The 18,975-nt window shown below is 42.1% G+C and overlaps 1 protein-coding gene across 3 annotated transcripts in view; it reads right to left on the reverse strand.

Annotated features, from left to right (window-relative positions):
* The window catches only part of brf1a (BRF1 general transcription factor IIIB subunit a), a 150,544-nt gene that overhangs the window by 129,656 nt on the left and 1,913 nt on the right, over positions 1 to 18,975 (reverse strand). For all 3 annotated transcript variants that reach the window (XM_080293451.1, XM_080293450.1, XM_026152994.2), the window contains exons 3-4: positions 16,728 to 16,808; positions 4,931 to 5,104 (exon numbers count right to left, since the gene is read on the reverse strand). In XM_080293451.1, coding sequence (XP_080149577.1) covers positions 4,931 to 5,104; positions 16,728 to 16,808 — 255 coding nt within the window. The remainder of the gene's footprint in view (positions 1 to 4,930; positions 5,105 to 16,727; positions 16,809 to 18,975) is intronic.

An 18,975-nucleotide genomic window follows, 5' to 3' on the forward strand; every position in this document is an offset into this window, starting at 1 on the left:
GTATTTTTCCAAACAGTCAAACAGAAGAAGAGCCAGGCTGTCATCGTTTTTAGGTGATCTTGAACAACAGTTCTCCAGGTTCTCTGAAGGTCTTTACTTTTGACGTCGGCTGTTTTTCCCACTCATTTTCACTCAAGTCCTTGTACATTACATTTCAAAATGTTTGTTAAGCAACTTAAAAGATTGACCTCTGAGTCATTCAAGCATAAAACAAACAAACAAACAAACAAACAAAAAGTTATGTACTCAGTGGATGAGCCAGAGTTTTATCTACATATAATAGCATATTTAGCAAAGAGCTGAGGTTAAATGACACTTTGTTACTGTTTCTTTGGTAAACACCAACATGTTAGTATTTTCTGCAGTCCTAAAAATCTCTTTAGGGCAGATAAACAGTATTTGAAATCATGTCATATCCTGACAGATGCATTTGGCCTTTCAGTTGATTCATCTACCGTTTGCTGAAGCCTCATCAGAAAGGGTCTCAGTAAAAGGATGGCTGTCAAAGTAATTCGTAAAGAAAGAAATGAAGCAATCAAAATTACACAAGAACTGGAATGAAAATCTGTGGCAAAAATGTCCAATTTGTGATGAACAAAAATGAGATGTTTTGCTTCAAATTAACTTCAATATACATGAAGGAAAGAGACAGGACAGCCATCAGCAGGCTACAGCCATCTGTAAAACACGGTAGAAGCTCTGTCATGGTTTGGGTCTATATTTCAGTCTGGTGCTGGAGCTCATGACAAAACTTCTGTAATTATTAATGCAGAAGAGATCCATCAGATACCATCTAATAGCATCTGAATGACAACTTTGTTTTTCAGGATGACAATGATCCCAAACCAGTGCTAATGCACTGAAAGCCAACCTGGATAGAACAAAATAACACAGCAAAACTCACCAGAGCCCAGAGCCCAACATCACTGTGGCAGTGTGGAATCATTTTAACAGAACAAATAAAAAGGTAGCCAGCACCCTCTAGGAAGCCCGAAGAACCATTTTCATGATTTTCAAGCTTGTCTGAATTACAGAAACTCTATTTTTGTCTTATAAATGTGTATTTTTGAGCTTTTTAACTACACCTAGTCCCCATCCTCCTGAAATGTAAAGAAATGATGGGTGGTTCAAGAGTTTTGCACAGTACTATGAATATAAAGACAGTTTTATAGATTCCCCCCCCCCTACCCACCCACGAAACTAAGCGCAGGTAGATTTCCTGATTGTATGACTTTGCACATGCTCAGAGGGCCAAATTAAAATTCAGTGAACACAAATCAAATGACACCTAAGTGTCACTTTTAACCAGGCGACTCTTCAACAACAATAATAAGGGATTGCATTTATATAGCGCTTTTCGAGACCCTTAAAGCACTTTTACAATTTCACTATTCATTCATTCACACACTGGTGGAGGCAGCTACAGTTGTAGCCACAGCTGCCCTGGGGCAGACTGACAGAGGCGAGGCTGCCATATCGCGCCATCGGCCCCTCTGGCCATCACCAGTAGGCGGTAGGTGAAGTGTCAACGACCGAGACTGTCCAAGCCGGGGCTCGACCTGCCAACCTTCTGATTACAAGACGAACTGCCAACTCTTGAGCCACGATCGCCCAATAGGCCTGACAAAAAGACACAACATGCCTGACCAGGGTCTGGATAGCTTGTCCTCCCAGTGCCCGACCAGCTTGAACACACTGGTCTCTATGGCGACAGGTGCACCTGTCTCCAGGCTGCCTATGTGGATTAGCGGGGCTCCTCTGAAAAAGACCGCACAATGGAATTAGCAGCAGTGCAGATGAAATGCAAAAAGATAATCCCGGCACATCCCGTCTGGAAAGTGCAGATGATTCCATTAATCAGGAAAATAAAGAGCAGCAGGTCCTTCAACACATCTGGACCGTGGGGTGAGGGGGCTACTTAGATCTTATACAACAGCAGGAGATATTTAATCCTCTGATCTCCCCCCTCCTCCCCCGTTACACATCTTAGTGGCTCTTATAATATTTCACATCAGTCACAAGTCCGTACTTATATTAAACAGCATTTGATTGCAGCAGCCATTCCTGTTAATGCTGGTCAATAATTCTTCTTAATGCATTTTGCCTCTAAATTTGCAGCCCTCAGACCTGATGTTTAACTATGAAATTGAGAAGTTGAGATACCTTGGGTTGGGGTGGGGGACATAAACCCTGGCCGATCAATTCAGTGTTATTTTTAAACTCAACAACGACACCAAAGCTTAAAGACAGGTCCATAAAGAAAAGGTTTTCCCACTTTGCCCTGACCTCAATCAATCAGCACCTTTGGGATGAACTGGAGCACAAGCTGTGAGTCAGACCTCATCAGCCAACATCACTGTTGGACCCCATTATTGCCCCTGTGGCTGAATGGGAACAAATCTCAGCTACAAAAACCTGCTGAAAGCCTGAAACACCAAGAGAGTGGAGGAGCAACAGATTAATGCGCGTGATTTGGACATGAGATGCCCTGCAAAACCAAAAGAACTGAGTAGACTGCTGTGCAAAATAAAACAGGTAAAGGCTGTTGTTGTTGTTTCACACCAGACGCTTTATGGAAATGACCGCCCGTTTGTGTGTCTCTAACTGTAATTATCTGGCAAAAAAATGATCACACCAGGTACCATTTCCAAAAATAACAGTCCGAGCAGTTTTGAGGACAGACCGCCTTAAAAGAGGTAAAAAGACCCAAAGTTTCTGGAGCGAGATCAGAGAGGCGGTGTGATGCAGCCAGGAGGCGGCTGTGGCTGCAGAGTAATTGCCCTACTTTCTGAGTGTGGCCACTCTCAGAAGGACACACTCAGAGGTCCATCAACATGTAAGAAGAGACTGTATTCAGCTGCAGTGAAAGAAGTTAATGATGGTAAAAGGCTTAAATAAATTCTGTATAATTTTATCATTTAAAACCTTGTTTTTGTTTTATTTCAGTAAAAACCTGGTCCTTAGTGCAAGACTCCAGTTCATCCACCGTCAGAAGCAAGCCATTTTAATGCCAACCGTATGTAAGGCCATCCTCCCTTAAAGTAGCTTTCTTCTACTCGCAGATCGCTCTGTTAGGCACGTCCCTTCTCAGTGACATCATACAGAACCAAGAGACAAGGCTAAAGATCCAAGGTCAAGATGGATTGGACACATGCAGAGGAGGGACAGTGGATATAACTGGACAAAAGATGTCAAAGATGGATCTTACAGGCAGGAGGAAAAGTAGAAGACAGAGAAGGGTCATGGATATACTGAGAGCACAACAGGATGCTAAGCATAGGATGAGATGGAGGCAGATGATTCACCACAGTGAAGAAGAAGCATAACATAAACAAGAAGTTTATGGGAAACTACAGAATTATGAGACAGCAGGAAAACTGAAAATAGAAAGAATGTATTGAAGGAAGATCAGAAAGACAAATAGAAAATTCACAACACATGAACGATCGGTGAGCGTCTGAAAATGGATGAATGATCCCAACAGTGTGGCCGCTCCTCGTAAATTAAACCCCAGGTTTGACGGATGTTTCCCTTTTTTACCCCACTCTCCTTCCGTCTTTGTCCTCATCCTCCCCTGCGACAACATTACAGAATCACCCAGCTGTGGAAAAGGAAGCGAGCGGAGCTATTTTTACCCCAGTGACACTCTTCAAAACATGCACAAACAGACAGGCCTGCGCCAACACGCGCGCACACACACACAAACACAAAAGCCCAGCAAACAATGCAGCAGGAATGCATTACACCCTGCTCGCCTCTTTTCATTAGGCAAACCTATCGCGGCCGTTCTGTGCAGCAGTTACATAACGCAATCACCCTCGGAGGTGAAGTGAGTCAGGAGTGAACCCACACTGAGAGCAGAAAATAAATAAATAAAGAGCTTCTGTGCTTATGAAAAAAGGATGAACCAAAAAGTCCCATTATCCCGATGATGACACATCACTCTCGACTTCAATAAGCTGCCGTTAGCGCTGTATGAAACATTTAGAAAGGCGGTGACAGGCGGCCCGGCCTCCGCAGGCTCACATCAAAAGCAACCTGCTGGCTTTATTGTGCCACCCTCCATCGGTATAAAAGGCGGGTTTGCAAATTTAACTTGCAACTTTGTCTCAGCTAATACTGAACATCTGCTCAACCGCTGCAGGAGGAGCGCAATAGAAAGGAAAGGGTTCCCTGGTGCATGCAGGAAAAGCAGCTCGGTTATGGAGGAAACTTCTTTGATCAGGCTTCCCCTCAGAGAGCATTCTTCATTACATTCATTTAAACCAACACACACAGGCAGATGGCTAACTTGCCAGCTTGACACACTTCAAATTTATCATTCTAGTTCAACTCAGCCTGATGTAGTTCCCATTAATCTCTCAATTTTGGCTCTCGGAGTCATGCTAATTTGCATTCCTTGACCCTACACATCAGACAGACACACTTACAGTCTAGAAAGTCAGCTAGCAAACAAAACTACAAAGCTGATGTTTAAGGCAGATGGTGTATTGAGTGGTGAGACCGAGAACTATTTTCTGTTGCGAAAGAGGGACACATATCTGTTTGCCATGAGACAATCGCTTAAAAGATGCCAGATATATGGCACCGCGGACACGTAACACAAGCAGTAAGAGGCATGCAGAAAAATATGTTTTGTGTGTTTCTTCTAAGAAGGGACAGAGCTGTGAAGGCAAGCTTCATCCATAAAACAGGATGAAGCACAGCATCGCCATGGTAGGCCATTCAGAGGGTGACTTTCATATAAACACGGGCAAAGACCTTCAATTTGCTGATACTTAATCATTATTTTGCTCTTATATCCGGATGTATTTTCTTTGCAAATGCTCCATAAAAACATTTAGACAAGTGAAATAATGCAGTCGAGCAGGATATGTAAAAGGAACCTATGCTGGACATTTTATCTTATTATTCTGAGCAGAAAGGATACGCGGCGTTCCCTCGGTTCGGCAGACCATGTAGATGCAGGCGGCGATGACGTGGGAGGCTTTGCGGCCACGGGTCAGGTGTTTGATGAGTGCCATCTTGTAGAAGTTCAAAGCTGTGTCCATATGGTGCTGGTTCATCTGTAGCTGGTTCCCCACGATGTTGATGTGCTGTTTCGCTGGGGACACAAACAGACAGACATCAGCTCACAGAAACAAAGAAAAGTACAAGAGTTCTGCAACCTGCAGACTTTTAGGATCGATACAGAAAAGAAGAAAAACAAGTTTCAGGGGAGAGCTCAGCGTGTGACTGCAAGGTTTGTCTCCTGCCTGCATGAGTGCGCCCAGAAGCTGTCATGGAAAATAATTCTTGCATATTGGAAGCTTTGACCTGATGATGACGACATGTGATTCAATAAATTTACAGGGAGAATTTCATGGAAGTCCAAGTGATTTTTTCCAAAGAAATCTGACATATATCATATCTATGACTATCCAAGAAGATTTAGTTGAAATGTAAGTGAGAGATGGACACGTGGAGAGTTAGTTTCTTTTCTGTGGATGTGTTTAAGAAGCAAACCATCACATCCAAAGAAAAACATGCCCTCCATACTCGCCTCATTTTAGGTTTATTATGACAGCAAAAATCGCTTCGGCGTCTTCTGGAAAAAAAATTCAGAAAGCTGTTACAATTAAGGGCATCATCCAAAAACAGTAACACACTCCAGCATCCATTCAACCAAAAACAATAAAGTATACCAATCAGACCCAGTTTAAAGTTTAAAGCCGGATATAACTCCCAGATCTAAAAAGTAAAGACAACAATGGTGCCCAAACCTTCCATTCTTTTACAGGAGACTATGGGCAAAAAGTCCATCGGCTCCATTCCTGATGATTTTAAAGGCTCACTCACTCATTTAATCATATTTAACAGAACATTATGTTCATTTTTTTACATTTTGGTCATTCTAAAGTGGCGTACACACAGAAAGCTATTCATCTGTCATGCATCATTCTGTGGCTGATGCTCATACCAAGCTCCTATTGCCTCAGTACCTCTCTAATGAATATACCATGCTGGAATATGTCAATCAGTGATACACTGAGCCCATAAACCCTTCAGTCACTTGCCTCAACAACTAGAAAAGTTTAATTCAGAATTTACCCACTGTGCATCACCAGGAGTTATTTTGCCCACAGTTGCTTAAGCTCAGCAACTGTCATCAACTTTCTCTAGCAACTCAACATGGGCCTGAATTCCATGGTCATTTGGGCTTTTCATGATTTCTCTGGACTTTTATTTTACCAGGATGGAATAATTGCACGGCATACATCTTTGATGCCTTTAAATATATACTGTACATACATTCACTTAAATATTTTAAGCGGTGTTCAAGGTTCTACGGTTTCTTATCTTAATGAGGCTCAGTGTTAACTTTGTGTTACCTTTTGATCATAATTGTGATTGTAATTGACAACAACTGGTAGTTTATCTTCACCAGAATGAATCAGATTTGTTTGACAGCATTCACTGGACCAATGCAGGGAACAATGAGAAAGTCCAAGGAACTCAATCAAGATCTAAGAAAGCGAAATGTAGATTTACACAAAGATCTCTCGAGCCATTTCTAAACAACTTCAGATTCCTAGATCAGTTTAAACAACTGTATATAAGTGCAAGTTACTCAGATGTGTCACCACTTTGCCAACGTCTGGATGAACCCAAACTGCCAGCCTCAGATTAGAGGAAGTTGTTTATAATGTTCAGGGAAAAACCCAGAAATTCCATGGACTGAAAGTGCCGGCCAAGAAAGAAGCTCCAAAATCAACTCTTTCAAACTCGACCTAAATTTGCAGCTGTCTATATGGACGACCTTTGCGACAAGCATTTTAAGGACATCCAGGATATAAAAAAAATTTTTTTTTGAAAAACATGGCAAGAGCAAAAATGCTCAGCTCAAGGCTCCATAACAGGACTTTGCAAATCAATGGGTGACGTCACAGACGCTAGATCCATCCACTATACCGTATATGATAAATCCAAGCAGAACCCTATATGGCAATAATAATCCTTTAGGGAACAGCCTCCCCCAGTAGTACAAGGTGTTGTTTGTTCCGTCTTCCTCACATCAGCCCCAAGCGCTCGGGGCAGATGGCTGACCTGAGCCTGGCTCTGATGAAGGTTTCTTCCTGTTTTAATCCTACTGTCGCCAAGTTCTTGCTCAAAGGGGATCATCTGATTCTCTCTATTATTGTAGCGTTTTTTAAGTTTAAAGCATCTTGAGATGACTGTTATGATTTGGTGCTATATAAATAAAATTGAATTGAATTACCTCCTATAGGAAAACTAAACAACCCATCAGACAGTAAAACAACAGTCCATGTTCAGAGCAATAAAAAAAGCATTCTGTTAGCAGTTTGCTACATCAGTATGGTGGTAATTACACAAGCATCACTTTATGCCCAGCATCATCTACAAGCATGTCGGGGCACACACACCTGTAGAGAGGCAGACGGATTTCATTATACACACGTGTGCAAATGTAAATGGGCACACAAAGACCTGCATAACCACATCTTTACACGCAAATAACAGAAAAAACACGTTTTCCACAGCTCACTGCACGGACCAGTACAGGTGTAGCCACAGGTGGAGGCTCCAGAGAGACTTTATAATTACAGTGCTGCAATGCATTTCTGTGAGTTCGTGACCTTAGATAAACTCCACATGTCAAACATTCTCATGCACGCAACCAGATGTGTGTAACCTACTAAACTGAGTTGGGTGTCTGGGAATGTGAGAGACTCGGCTCATCGTGTCTCATCGTACTGCTCCAGCCTATGTCAACACGAGCTCGTCAGACATATGCATACCCCATCGCCGTCAGCCTAAACCACGTCTGGATGAGTGTTTGTGGTCTTGATCTCTTGCGTCACCAGCTCTAATAAAACTGTACGTGCTAGTTTGGCAGCAGAGAATTTTATGCACAAAATTGATTGTTGTGGCCTTAGTAAATCCGGTAGAATGAATAATCCTGGGTTATACGTCTTCTCCTATTATTTGACTAATCCTCCTACAATTCATATGCAATAAATGCAGTATGTTTGTCTCTATGTGAGCTCCTGGATTAAGACGCTCACATGTAACTGCAACAGCTCTGCTTAGAGGCCTGACAGAGACGTTTGTTTCATTTCATTACAGTGTTTTAGAACTGTGGCGGGAAAAAGGGTCAAATTTTGATCACCAAGTTTCTTATTTTACATAATTAAATGATGTTTAAATGTTTACTTTACGACATGGAGAGAACTGTAACGTTACTGTCAGGACAAAGTTTTCTACAAGATAAATGCGACAGCCGGGGTGGGAGGAAGTCTTTTACTACATCGCCAAAGCACCATCCTATTGTTAAGATGCCAATTGTTGTCCACAGAATAGATAATCGGGTGTAGGTAGCTGCTCTCTAAAGCTGTGTTTGCACAGATGTGGAGAGCCCTGTTTATTCACAGATAGAGGGCAAGTATGAGGAGAAAGGTTAGACCAACCGCTGAGCGCTGAGTCACAGTTAACTGTGTTCACATACAGGAACGGATGATTAACGCCACAGTAAGTAATTAGTGGACATAAGTGGACAGACAGCCAAAACAGGTAAAACAGCTTCTCCGACTATGATGGTTCATTTTACATCTAATTAAAGGTAACAGTAGAGTTATAGGATAGTTAGCCTAAGTTATTTAACAGTGAAAAAAGTACTCAAAAATATACAGTGATTAGTGCAATTACACATCAATTTGTTGGAAGACAAATTCACACATTCTCATGAACTTCGAAATAATCGAGTGAGCACCAGTTTGTGAAAGTCACCATGTTGCCCCGACATACATAAAACATGTTACATATGTGGTTAGAAACAAATCACAGTCACAAATCGCTCTTTCAAACTGTGACCATTTAACATTTGCCGTTTTCTCTCCTCTCTCAGTTGCACCTCTTCCTCCTGACCTAAAGCCTCACCTCCTGAACTTGTCAGGGCTCTAACACAAGTTCAAGTGGCAGGTTGCCCTGCAGTGGAATGAACCTGCCCCCCCCGACCACCCACCCACCCACACCCACACACACACACACACACACACACACACACACAGGGATACAAGTCAGAGAACGGTTGCATTACAGAAAAAAAAACACTGAAATGTACACTACAATGGGAAAGTGCAAGAGGAAAAAAAGAGACCTCTGCTCATGCTGGGCTATAGAGGACAGCATGAGAACAGGAAACAAAAACTCTGCACAGAAAGCAGATAAATGTCCACAGTACAACATTATGTTTACACCTGAAAACATGCATAAACATGTTTATTTATTCCTGATATTGTCGCAATCACTTATCATCAGCAGATCAGACATGCAATCCTCCAGTCTCTGGACACCTGAAAAGCAACAACAGCAGCTTGTTATTAGCTAACATTAGGCCCGAGTGTCCTCAAAATCCCACAATCCCTGTGATAAACAGTTTGGAACCAAAATATTTTTAAAATGGGGGCTGCCCCCCAATACAAGGTTTTAAAAAAGGGAAGAATAAGGCACTGAAGTTGTTGCATCCTTTGCGAAAATGTTCACTGCCATCCTCTCCAACCAAGTTTGCGTCACAGATAAGTAGGACAGAGTCTCAGGATGCAGCTTTAATTAGAGCTCTTCCTCACAGGTTAAAGTTAGATTACTGGCCTTTACCTCACTCTTCAGCTCAAACCCCCAAACACTCCGTAATCGGAGGCTCTAAATAAAAAAAATAAACACCACCTTATAACATTCACACCGACACAAACTGGGACACCCTGAAGGAGAGTGGCATTTACACATACATCTGATGGAACCATCCAGGGAGCTATAAATGCACTCCAGTCTGTTTTTCTTTTTAAAGAGGTAAGATAAGGACAGCAAAGACGAACATGTACACCGCTCAACAAAGTGGAGGAGATATAGGCCAGTTAAATCTTTCAGTGTCTCACTGACAGCCGTATTAAACCAAACACGGTGTTTGCAGTAAAGGAAGAAGAAGGCAGAAAATGTGACTGGACGTGCGATGCTGAAGTACAGACAGTCTGAATGAATGAAGAGTTCATTAATGGCAGATTGACTTTTTTAGAACTGGCCTGCATCGTTGTTACAATCAGACACGAAAGGTTCAAGAATATAACAACAAGGGATCTGATCCATCTAATCGCCCTTTTCTACTTTTCTAAATCTCTTTTTTTGCTAGTTTTTCTCCTGTTGATTGGCTGTATGGAGGTTTCTCACGTGACACCATCCTCACATTGCTCAAGAGTTGTGAAGTGATACAACTACCAGTTGCACAAGGAAAATGTATTCCCACACATGCTGGTCAGTGGTTACTGGCTGTCATTGGAGGAAATTGGTTCCAAAGAGGGTGCTGCACCAAAAACCTTCTTGTGATTGCTTTTTGTTGCTAGCAGATTAGCGCTGCCACATGTAGTTTGCATGGAAGGCACCACTCAGTAACTACAAGCTAACTAGTGGAAAAAAGTGACGAGGTGTGACTCAAACTGGAAATAAAGAATATTCACATAAAAGCCAACTTGGTGTGCTGAAGCCAAAACATGAAAACAAACCCAAACACACTTGCAACACAGTAAAAGAGTATTTACATAGAAAAACACACATTTGGAACACTATCACTATCAGCCTCCGCAGTGTGGGAACATCTTGACAGCGAACAAAACAAAAGGCAGCCAACATCCAAAGAAGAGCTCTGAATTCCTTCAAGAAGCCTGACAGCTGAAGACTACTCAGAAAAATATCAAGCTGCTGTAGAGAGCTCAGAATGTGCTGAAGAATAAAGGTGATCATCCCAACTAATGTCCACACTATGTCTTTGTCCCGTCTTCCTTCCCTAACAGTCACAGCAGATGGCCCCGCCCCTCCCAGAGCCTAGTTCTGCCGGAGGTTTCTTCCTGTTAAAAGGGTGTTCTTCCTTCCCACTGTCATCAAGTGCTGCTAACAGGGGGTCATCTGATTGTTGGGGTTTTCAGTTTCTCTATATTATGGCAGGGTCTTCACCTTATAATATAAAGGACTCTAAATAACTTAAAATCAAACATATATAGATAATTGACCAATATCATATTTCTTAAACCATTAATCATTAGTATTATCTTATAAACCCTATAACTATTGAGCTTTCCTATATAATGTATTTCCATGCTTTTCTAAATGTTTCAACAAATCACTGTACCCATTTCTCATTTTCTTGGTAAAATACAAAGAAATGAAGGATGGCTCAAGACTTAGTACAGCATTGTATTGCTACATCATAACTTCATATTGAGCTCAAGCGTGTTTTCACACTAAAATTTTCGCCTGAAGCGGTCTTTAAATCTACATTCCAGTCATCACGCCTACACTGCGGCACACCGTGGACCAATACACGAGGGGCTGGTGATACATTATTGCCCAACACAAATACAGGAGGAGGTGGGGTCTCCGCTGCCAGACATGATTCAGTCGGTGGGGAGACAGCGAAGGCGCAGACGGCCACTGGGGAGCCTTTCCAGAAGAAAGTAGGAGGAAGAGAAAGAAAGAAGAAGAGTTGTTTCTCTCTCAGAGACGCCTGCAGACTCAAACAGCCACAGACGCCCATAAATCTGCCCACACGTGTATACACCATCACCAGCTCACTGCTACTGGCAAACACAAGCCACCAACACAACACAGCATCCCACACACAAAACCAGTGCTCAGCTACTAGGAAATATTTAAGAAGATCAATGTTACTCTCAACCCTGCATAGTAGAACTGAAGCATGCACAAGCATGGTTAGCGTAGCATACAGACTAAAGACAAAAACTTGATCTACTGGCATTACTAATAACCAATACACGAGGACAACACCGTCCCTCACTTGTTTCTTTTTAAGTCATTTTCCATTATTTCAGCATATAAACCTGTGAAAAAAAGTTGGAAGCACAGTCGCTGTATAAAAAGATGGACAGCATGACAGCTCCGCAAAAAAGAAGCCAGAACGTCTCGACCATCCCCTGGTGGTCAGCTGCAGTACAGGTCATAAATCCTGTTGCCCTCCAAATGCTAAGTTTTGCTGCTCCCTTATAGGCCAGCAACTGCATTTGTGTGCGTATGCATTTCCCTTTGGACAGCCTACCACTGCAAACATGCTCGTATGCATTCCTCCAATACCTCAAATGTATGTTATGGATGTGGAGGATGCTGTGCATCAGTCAAACCTGATTGGTTGACAAGGGAACTGAAATAGGTAAGCGTGCGAGAGGGGAGTTCTCCGGGACTAAGAGAATCCCCCACCCCTCCCCCAAAAAAGACTAAAAATACACAATGAAAAACAGCTCTTCAGCTCTTTGTATACTTCTCTGGTCCACACACCAACAACCGCACAAGCAAGAAAGCCCACTGAGTAGTTGTACCACATATTCATTGACAACAGATGCTGTGTGTTCCCCTGAATAACCCAGAGGAGGTGGCTGAGGAGAGGGAGGTCTGGGCCATGGTGTTTTTATGTTTGTCTCATATCAATATAATGATTAATATTAGCATTAGAACTGAATTGTGAATAGGAAAATAAATCAATAGTTTTCATTAACAAGGTTAATTTAAAATACAACACCAGTATTTAAAGAGCCTCGAGTATCTTAAGAATAAACATCACATTCATTTACTACATGGTGTGAAATATGGAGGTCTGAGAGGCTGACTAAACACTGTTTAGCATCCTGTGGAATAATTTAACCCACTGTTGGAGATTTCAACAGGAGTTTGGTTTGACTCTCCCAAAATTGATCCTGGCATGTATGATTTGTTTTACTTTAAATACATAAATAATATAAATAGTTGCAGTAAAATTGAAAACTTCTCTGGGAACTAAGGACATCAAATGTCATACATTAAAAATCATCCCCTTCATGACTCAAATTAAACTTGGACTCATTATTTTACTTAAAATAACTGATATTACGGCTATTATGGCTTGCTCTATCAACAAAGTTTATACGTGGAGGTGAGTGAAACTCTAGGATATCTTTTCATTCATTTTCAACATTCAACCATTCACACAGAAAGTCATGCAAGTACTTTTTCCTACATTTAACTGCTTTTAATCCAACAATCTCATACGCAAGCAACGTGGCATCTTTGGCTATCTGCCTGTTCATGAATGAATGTGCACGACTTCCATGCAAAGGGTTTATTATTATATAAACATCATTAGTTAAAGCCTTGATTATACTTCACTGTGGACACACACACACACACACACACACACACAGCTGGAAATCTGATGACCAAGTAGTCATTCCTGCTATACTTCCAAGTCCACTTGAAGTCTTCCACCATGTGTAGTTGGTGCACTGTGGACCACATGGTCTGCACGGTCACCAACATGAGGACAGGCACTATTTTGACATGCACTCTCGCACTCACTGTGATGATCAAATGAACGTGATTCATACCGAGCGGACCTCAGTGGACTCGCACAGTGAGGTCACTCAGTAATCAAGGCTTTATGTATGAAAACTAATCTTGACCTCAGCTGGGGACCGGGCAGCTCCTCCTGCTTCCTCTCCACCACATGATGATGTTCAGTGTAAAAACATGGACGAGGCTGCCCTCCGTAGCGTCAGGGTATTTAATGTAAACCCAAGTTGTTTGACAACAGAGCGAGGTGTTTTTATACTCTTATGTTGTTCCCAGTTATATCCACACTGTATCTCCTTGCTGATGAGCATGTATAAGCTGCAAGCTTATCCTTTCCTAAAAGTTCAAACCATCCTTCAGACTCCATGTGACAGCAGAATAAAGCCCCCCACACATACACAAACAGCATGGTAGAAATATCCTACATACAAGCCTCCATCCTCACCCAGTTACAAAACACACACGCAGCATTTAACAGCAGTATTCCTCAATCCACACCCTCCTATCGCTCCCTGCTAATCCCCTGCATCCATGCGCACACTGCCGTTACTCAGCGCCTGCTGCAGTCTGACAGCCCTGTGACTCCGTGGCTCTGTCGCATTAAACATCATCAGCTGAGCAGACGGTCGTCGCTGCGGTAACCAGCTGCTGGCAGTCGACGTCTGGGCTCTCTGTCCGGCTGCCAGCAGCCAAGCGGTTGCTCGTTTGTGTCTGCAAGTTGTTGATGCGTTTTTAGACTAAAGTCCCGTGTCAGCAAGAGCTCCAGGGACACCCACCAAGACCCCTCGAGGTTCCCACAGGGGCCCCCAGCACTTCAATTTAGAGCATGACAGGTTGATAATATCAGCTGACAGCAGCTTATCCTACACACAAAGAAAATCCAAAAGAGGAAAAAGAAAAAAAAATCCATTCTGGGAGGACACTGGAGTCAAAGTGAATACTGATTTTCCCATTTGGAACAACTCTCACACCACCTCGGATGAAGAGAGCATGCTCAAATGTACTAGAAACACTCTGCTTTCAGAAAGGTGAGCTTTTACGTCACTTGGTTAAGTGGCAGAAAATGTGCAGCTCCTCAAAGCTTTACAGCACATGATGGTGACTTTAAATTCACTGTTAAGACTGTTTTGGCTCACCATTGCTGCTCTCTCAGTGGTGTTTTCACCACAACACTCAGCTGTTTTCACAGAAAACACTAAAACAAAAATCTTGCTGGGTACTACCAAAAAAGGCATAACACCAAAACAGTAAGCACACACAAAAACTAGAAGTTGGGGTGCTTTCACAGCTGTGGCGTTTAGTCTTTTTAATCCCAGCTGTGGTTCTTTCTTCCACCCCGACACATCTGGCCAATAAGGGGACTGAACATCCTCACGTGGTTTGTAGTGATGCCGTTTGGTTTAATTGGATTTTTCTCTGTGTGAAAACAAACCAAGCTACAAAACAAAAGCTACAAGTTTACAAACTCACCAACTGATTCGGACCAGAATAAACGAACTACAAGTGAAAAAACGCCTTTAAAATACTAGCAAATTTAGCAGCTGAAGAGTCAGGCTTCCCCTCACCCACAGCTGGTGGCAGCCCCTCCCTGAGCCTGCTTCTGCTTGAAGTTTCTTGCTGTTAAAACTTTATTTGCCTCAATACATTTTTATGTAAAATGACCTTTTAAAACACTTCTAACCCAACATTAGCTGGGATAGCTCCAGCCCCCTCCCACAACCTCATATTGGATAGATGAGGATTTTCAACTAAATAAAAGCAGCTTCCGTACAGAAATAACCGTCACTTACACCAAGCCTGACAACACACAATCACATGAGCATGCATGTGCTGGTCTAAATGACAAGCTGAGGTTGAGTCACACGATGTGGTACGACATATCATAGATGGATACAAGTGATTGATAAAAACCCACACTGGAGTCTGCAAACAGAGCCTCACAGTTTTCCCTTAAAAGGCAAAAACTCCATAAGAGACTTGTTCTAAATGACAGTTTATTATTATTCACAACTTTTACAAACTTAAAGCTTTATCACGTAAAAAGCTTGACCACACACACTGCTTATTGAGACTATCTTTTGGGGTTTACAGTGTTCTTGTGAACTCTCCTGGTACATAACCCTGCTGAGTGCTGGGTGTAATGAACAAACACTATAATAGTTTCATACTGTTATAGATCGAAAGCAAGCTGCTGCTGTGGCTCAAAGCTGCACTTCCGAGAGGAGGGCTTTGAGCAAACAGCATAAAATGATTCAAAGTAAACCTCCTCTGAAAATATAAAGACTTTAATCACTCGAGTGAAGTCAAAGACACCAACGTGTTGCAACGGAGCTGCTTTCAGAGGAGAAGTTTACACTCGACATGAAATAAGATTAAATGACTTATTGATGCCCGTGCAAAAGACCTAAAGTCGTCTCCTCCTTCATTTATTGCCCAAGCTGCATTTTGCATGAACACACAAAAACGCAACCTCGGATCACGTGTTGAAGGGTGATCCCGACACTAAAGAAGCAAATGAAGAAAACAAAGTTTGCAGTATGCAGCAATACCACGTGCAATGTAAATACAAACAGAATGCATTGACTTGCAAATCTCAAACCTATATTTCATAAACAATAGAGCATACAGATGTTTCAACAACTATTTAAAGCGCCTCCGTACTATCACAGATGCAGGCTTTTGAACTGAGGGCTGATTTCAATTCAGCTTCCATTTTCCTCAGTCGTGAACTTTGGCCCAGAGAAGGCAGCGTGTGCACATGTGGCCTCTTCGCTGCATGACAGAACTTCAATCTGCATTTATGGTTGGCACGGGGATTTGTGTTTGAATTCTTGAGACAATCCGCTGATTTGCATGAGAGAATTATGCGTGTTATTAAAGCAGTCCCACAAGCACACAACATCCAATCCATCTAATACACAGATTTCTCCAGCATCTCTCAGTCTTTGTATGATATTATGAGACATGACAATTTTACACTAAGGAACATTATTTTGAAATTGCTCTACTATTTGTAAATGTGTGAATGTGGAGGTCCTCTGTCTCTGTAAGATGCTATTTTTATGTCCAGTCATGTTACTGATTTGCTGCCAGCGCACAATGCTCCAGCTCTTTCTTTGGAGTGCCTACGTTTTCAGCTTTTTGTTGTTAAGTAGTAAAGTCTCAGTTTTCTGTGTTCTATTGTAAAATTAAATGTGTGTTTATGAGATCTGCAAACAAACCATTATGTTTTTATTTATATTTCACACAGCATCGCAACTGCTTTTGACTTGAGGTTACACCATGCACCTTAAACTCCCGTAGGCTTTTAAGGTGGAGTGTGGTGCCATCTAATGGCCACTCACCTCTCTGCAGCGTCTGAGCTCGGGATGCCTTGCCCATCCCTGAGAAGTGCCCATCACCAAAGGATGGATGTCTGGCTCCATCTGAAGGACAGAAGATGCACAGAAACAGATTTTCAGCAAAACACTCAAAAAGTGTTTCTCTCTTCTTTTTTCTTTATTTAGTTATTTAGAAACAAGAACTTTGCCGTTATTCCTGGAAATAGATGGCCAAATTTCCTGTCTTAGCATTATCATCTTCATTGTTTGATATTTAAAAATGTATACAATGTCCCACCAAGCACAGAGTTTACTCAGACATTTCATTAACTAACATGAAAAAATAAAGCAGAAAGCTTCCATGTTTCACAGTCACACACAAAGGCAGAAAACCACAATCATCTATAATCAAAACAGCTTTTGCAGTCCATTTTTAGCTCGCTGCTGCAGCTTTAAAACAAAAGTAAATCCTACAGTTTCATTTCTTTACACTTAAGAAGCCATCGCCAGATCCTCCTATAACCAGGGCCATCACAGGTGACCCTCTGCACCCGCCTGCCGCCTGTTTGACCCGCTGCCCTCTGGTCAGCGCCTCAGGTCAATCAGGTCCCACACCTCGACACTCACAAACAGCTTGTCCCCCCAACCAAAAGTAAACACTCCGTTATAGCTTATTTTACTCCAGTGTAACCATATTTTACAAATTAAACATCACATTGTATTAAATAAGACACAAACCCAGCAATTAAGACCATAAGCTCATTGGGAAAGTTTACTGAGGACATACAGAGTGAGAGTGAACAGTAAGGCTCTTTCTCACACTTTCATTTGACCAAATCTCTTGTGGAAACCACAGAGATCGCCATCTACTGGCCATGAAAAAGAATGTAGGTTATGATGCCACTTTTCAGACCTTGGTAGCAAAGTCCATCTTTTTTTATGCAGTCTATGCTTCTTTGATGTCAGCAGTTGAATTTGTCCAGTTTTCTTGTAGTCAGACTGTGTAAACAGTAAAATCATTAGACACAAACCCAAAGCCATCAGTATTTTATTTATACCAGCAGTGGAGCATTTTGATCCACATGATCACCTTCAGCCACAAGCAGCATTTAGAACAGAGATTTCATTTGGCACTAATTGCACACTCTTTGTTACTCTTTAGTCCAAAGTGACAATGCTGCAGATTAGAGCTTTTAGAGTGCATTTTGGTCTGACATTGTTCCATTATAAATGTTATCATTCTGCCTCCTGGTAGCTAGCAGGAGGCAGAATTGCAAATATACAGGACAGCGACGAGCACCTGGGTATCCCACAGGCCCATGGCAACCATAATAACGATGCACAAAAGTCAGCCACAGCCAGTTTCTATGCAACTTTCCTATGCTCATTCGGGGGGTTTCCCCCCTGGACCCCCCATGCTTCCCCATTTAGAAAAAATGTTTTTTGTTTCTAAAGCTAAAACTCTTTTATGAGAACTGAGTGTAATTCGTCTAAACAACTCTTATAGTGGTGTCAACTATGCATCTTGGGACGAGAACCAGCGCACCAAAGCTTCCAGTCCAGCCCTCTATACAACTTTGCAAAATAGATGCAGTTAAGTCTCAAATTTCTCTCCATCACTGCAGCTGTCACATTTTACAGTTGTTTTTTTTAACCAACGAAGCCAATACATACCTGAAGTAATTACATTTTTATTGTTAATATTCCATGAAATAACAGAAAAGTTCCAGCTTTTCACTCATTTATAAGAGAATTGTTTATTTACTTTTTATTGACAACAGGTGCACAGTAAAGTTCGGGTGAAAGGTGAGTGCTGACTAGGCTGCGCCCTGCTTTAGCTTTGTTAAATCGAGTAACTGAACTGAACATCGTGAGCATGTGTGTGCTGTTGGTGCCTTGGAGCTCTAAATCACTGTCTGGTTGAACCGATCACAACTTTCAGACATGTGTACAGCATGTGAGGAGGTGTCTAATCTTTGCGCCCAATCTGTAAGCAAATGATGACTCTGGGCACTTTTTCTTTTTGAGCTTGCATTTACTTTACATGGCTGTGTCTTTTGTCCCATCTCCTTCCCCTCAACCCCAACAGTCTTGGCAGATGGCTGCCCCTCCCTGAGCCTGGCTCTATCACACATTTCTTCCAGTTAAAAGAGAGTTTTTGCTTCCCACTGCAGCCAAGTGTTTGCTCATACAGGGTCATCTGATTGTTGGGGGTTTCTCTTGATTATTGTAGCCTCTTTACCTTACAATATAAAAGCACCTTGAGGCCCTT

This window comes from Astatotilapia calliptera, chromosome 19, assembly GCF_964374335.1.
Source record: "Astatotilapia calliptera chromosome 19, fAstCal68.1, whole genome shotgun sequence".
Taxonomy (NCBI): domain Eukaryota; kingdom Metazoa; phylum Chordata; class Actinopteri; order Cichliformes; family Cichlidae; genus Astatotilapia; species Astatotilapia calliptera.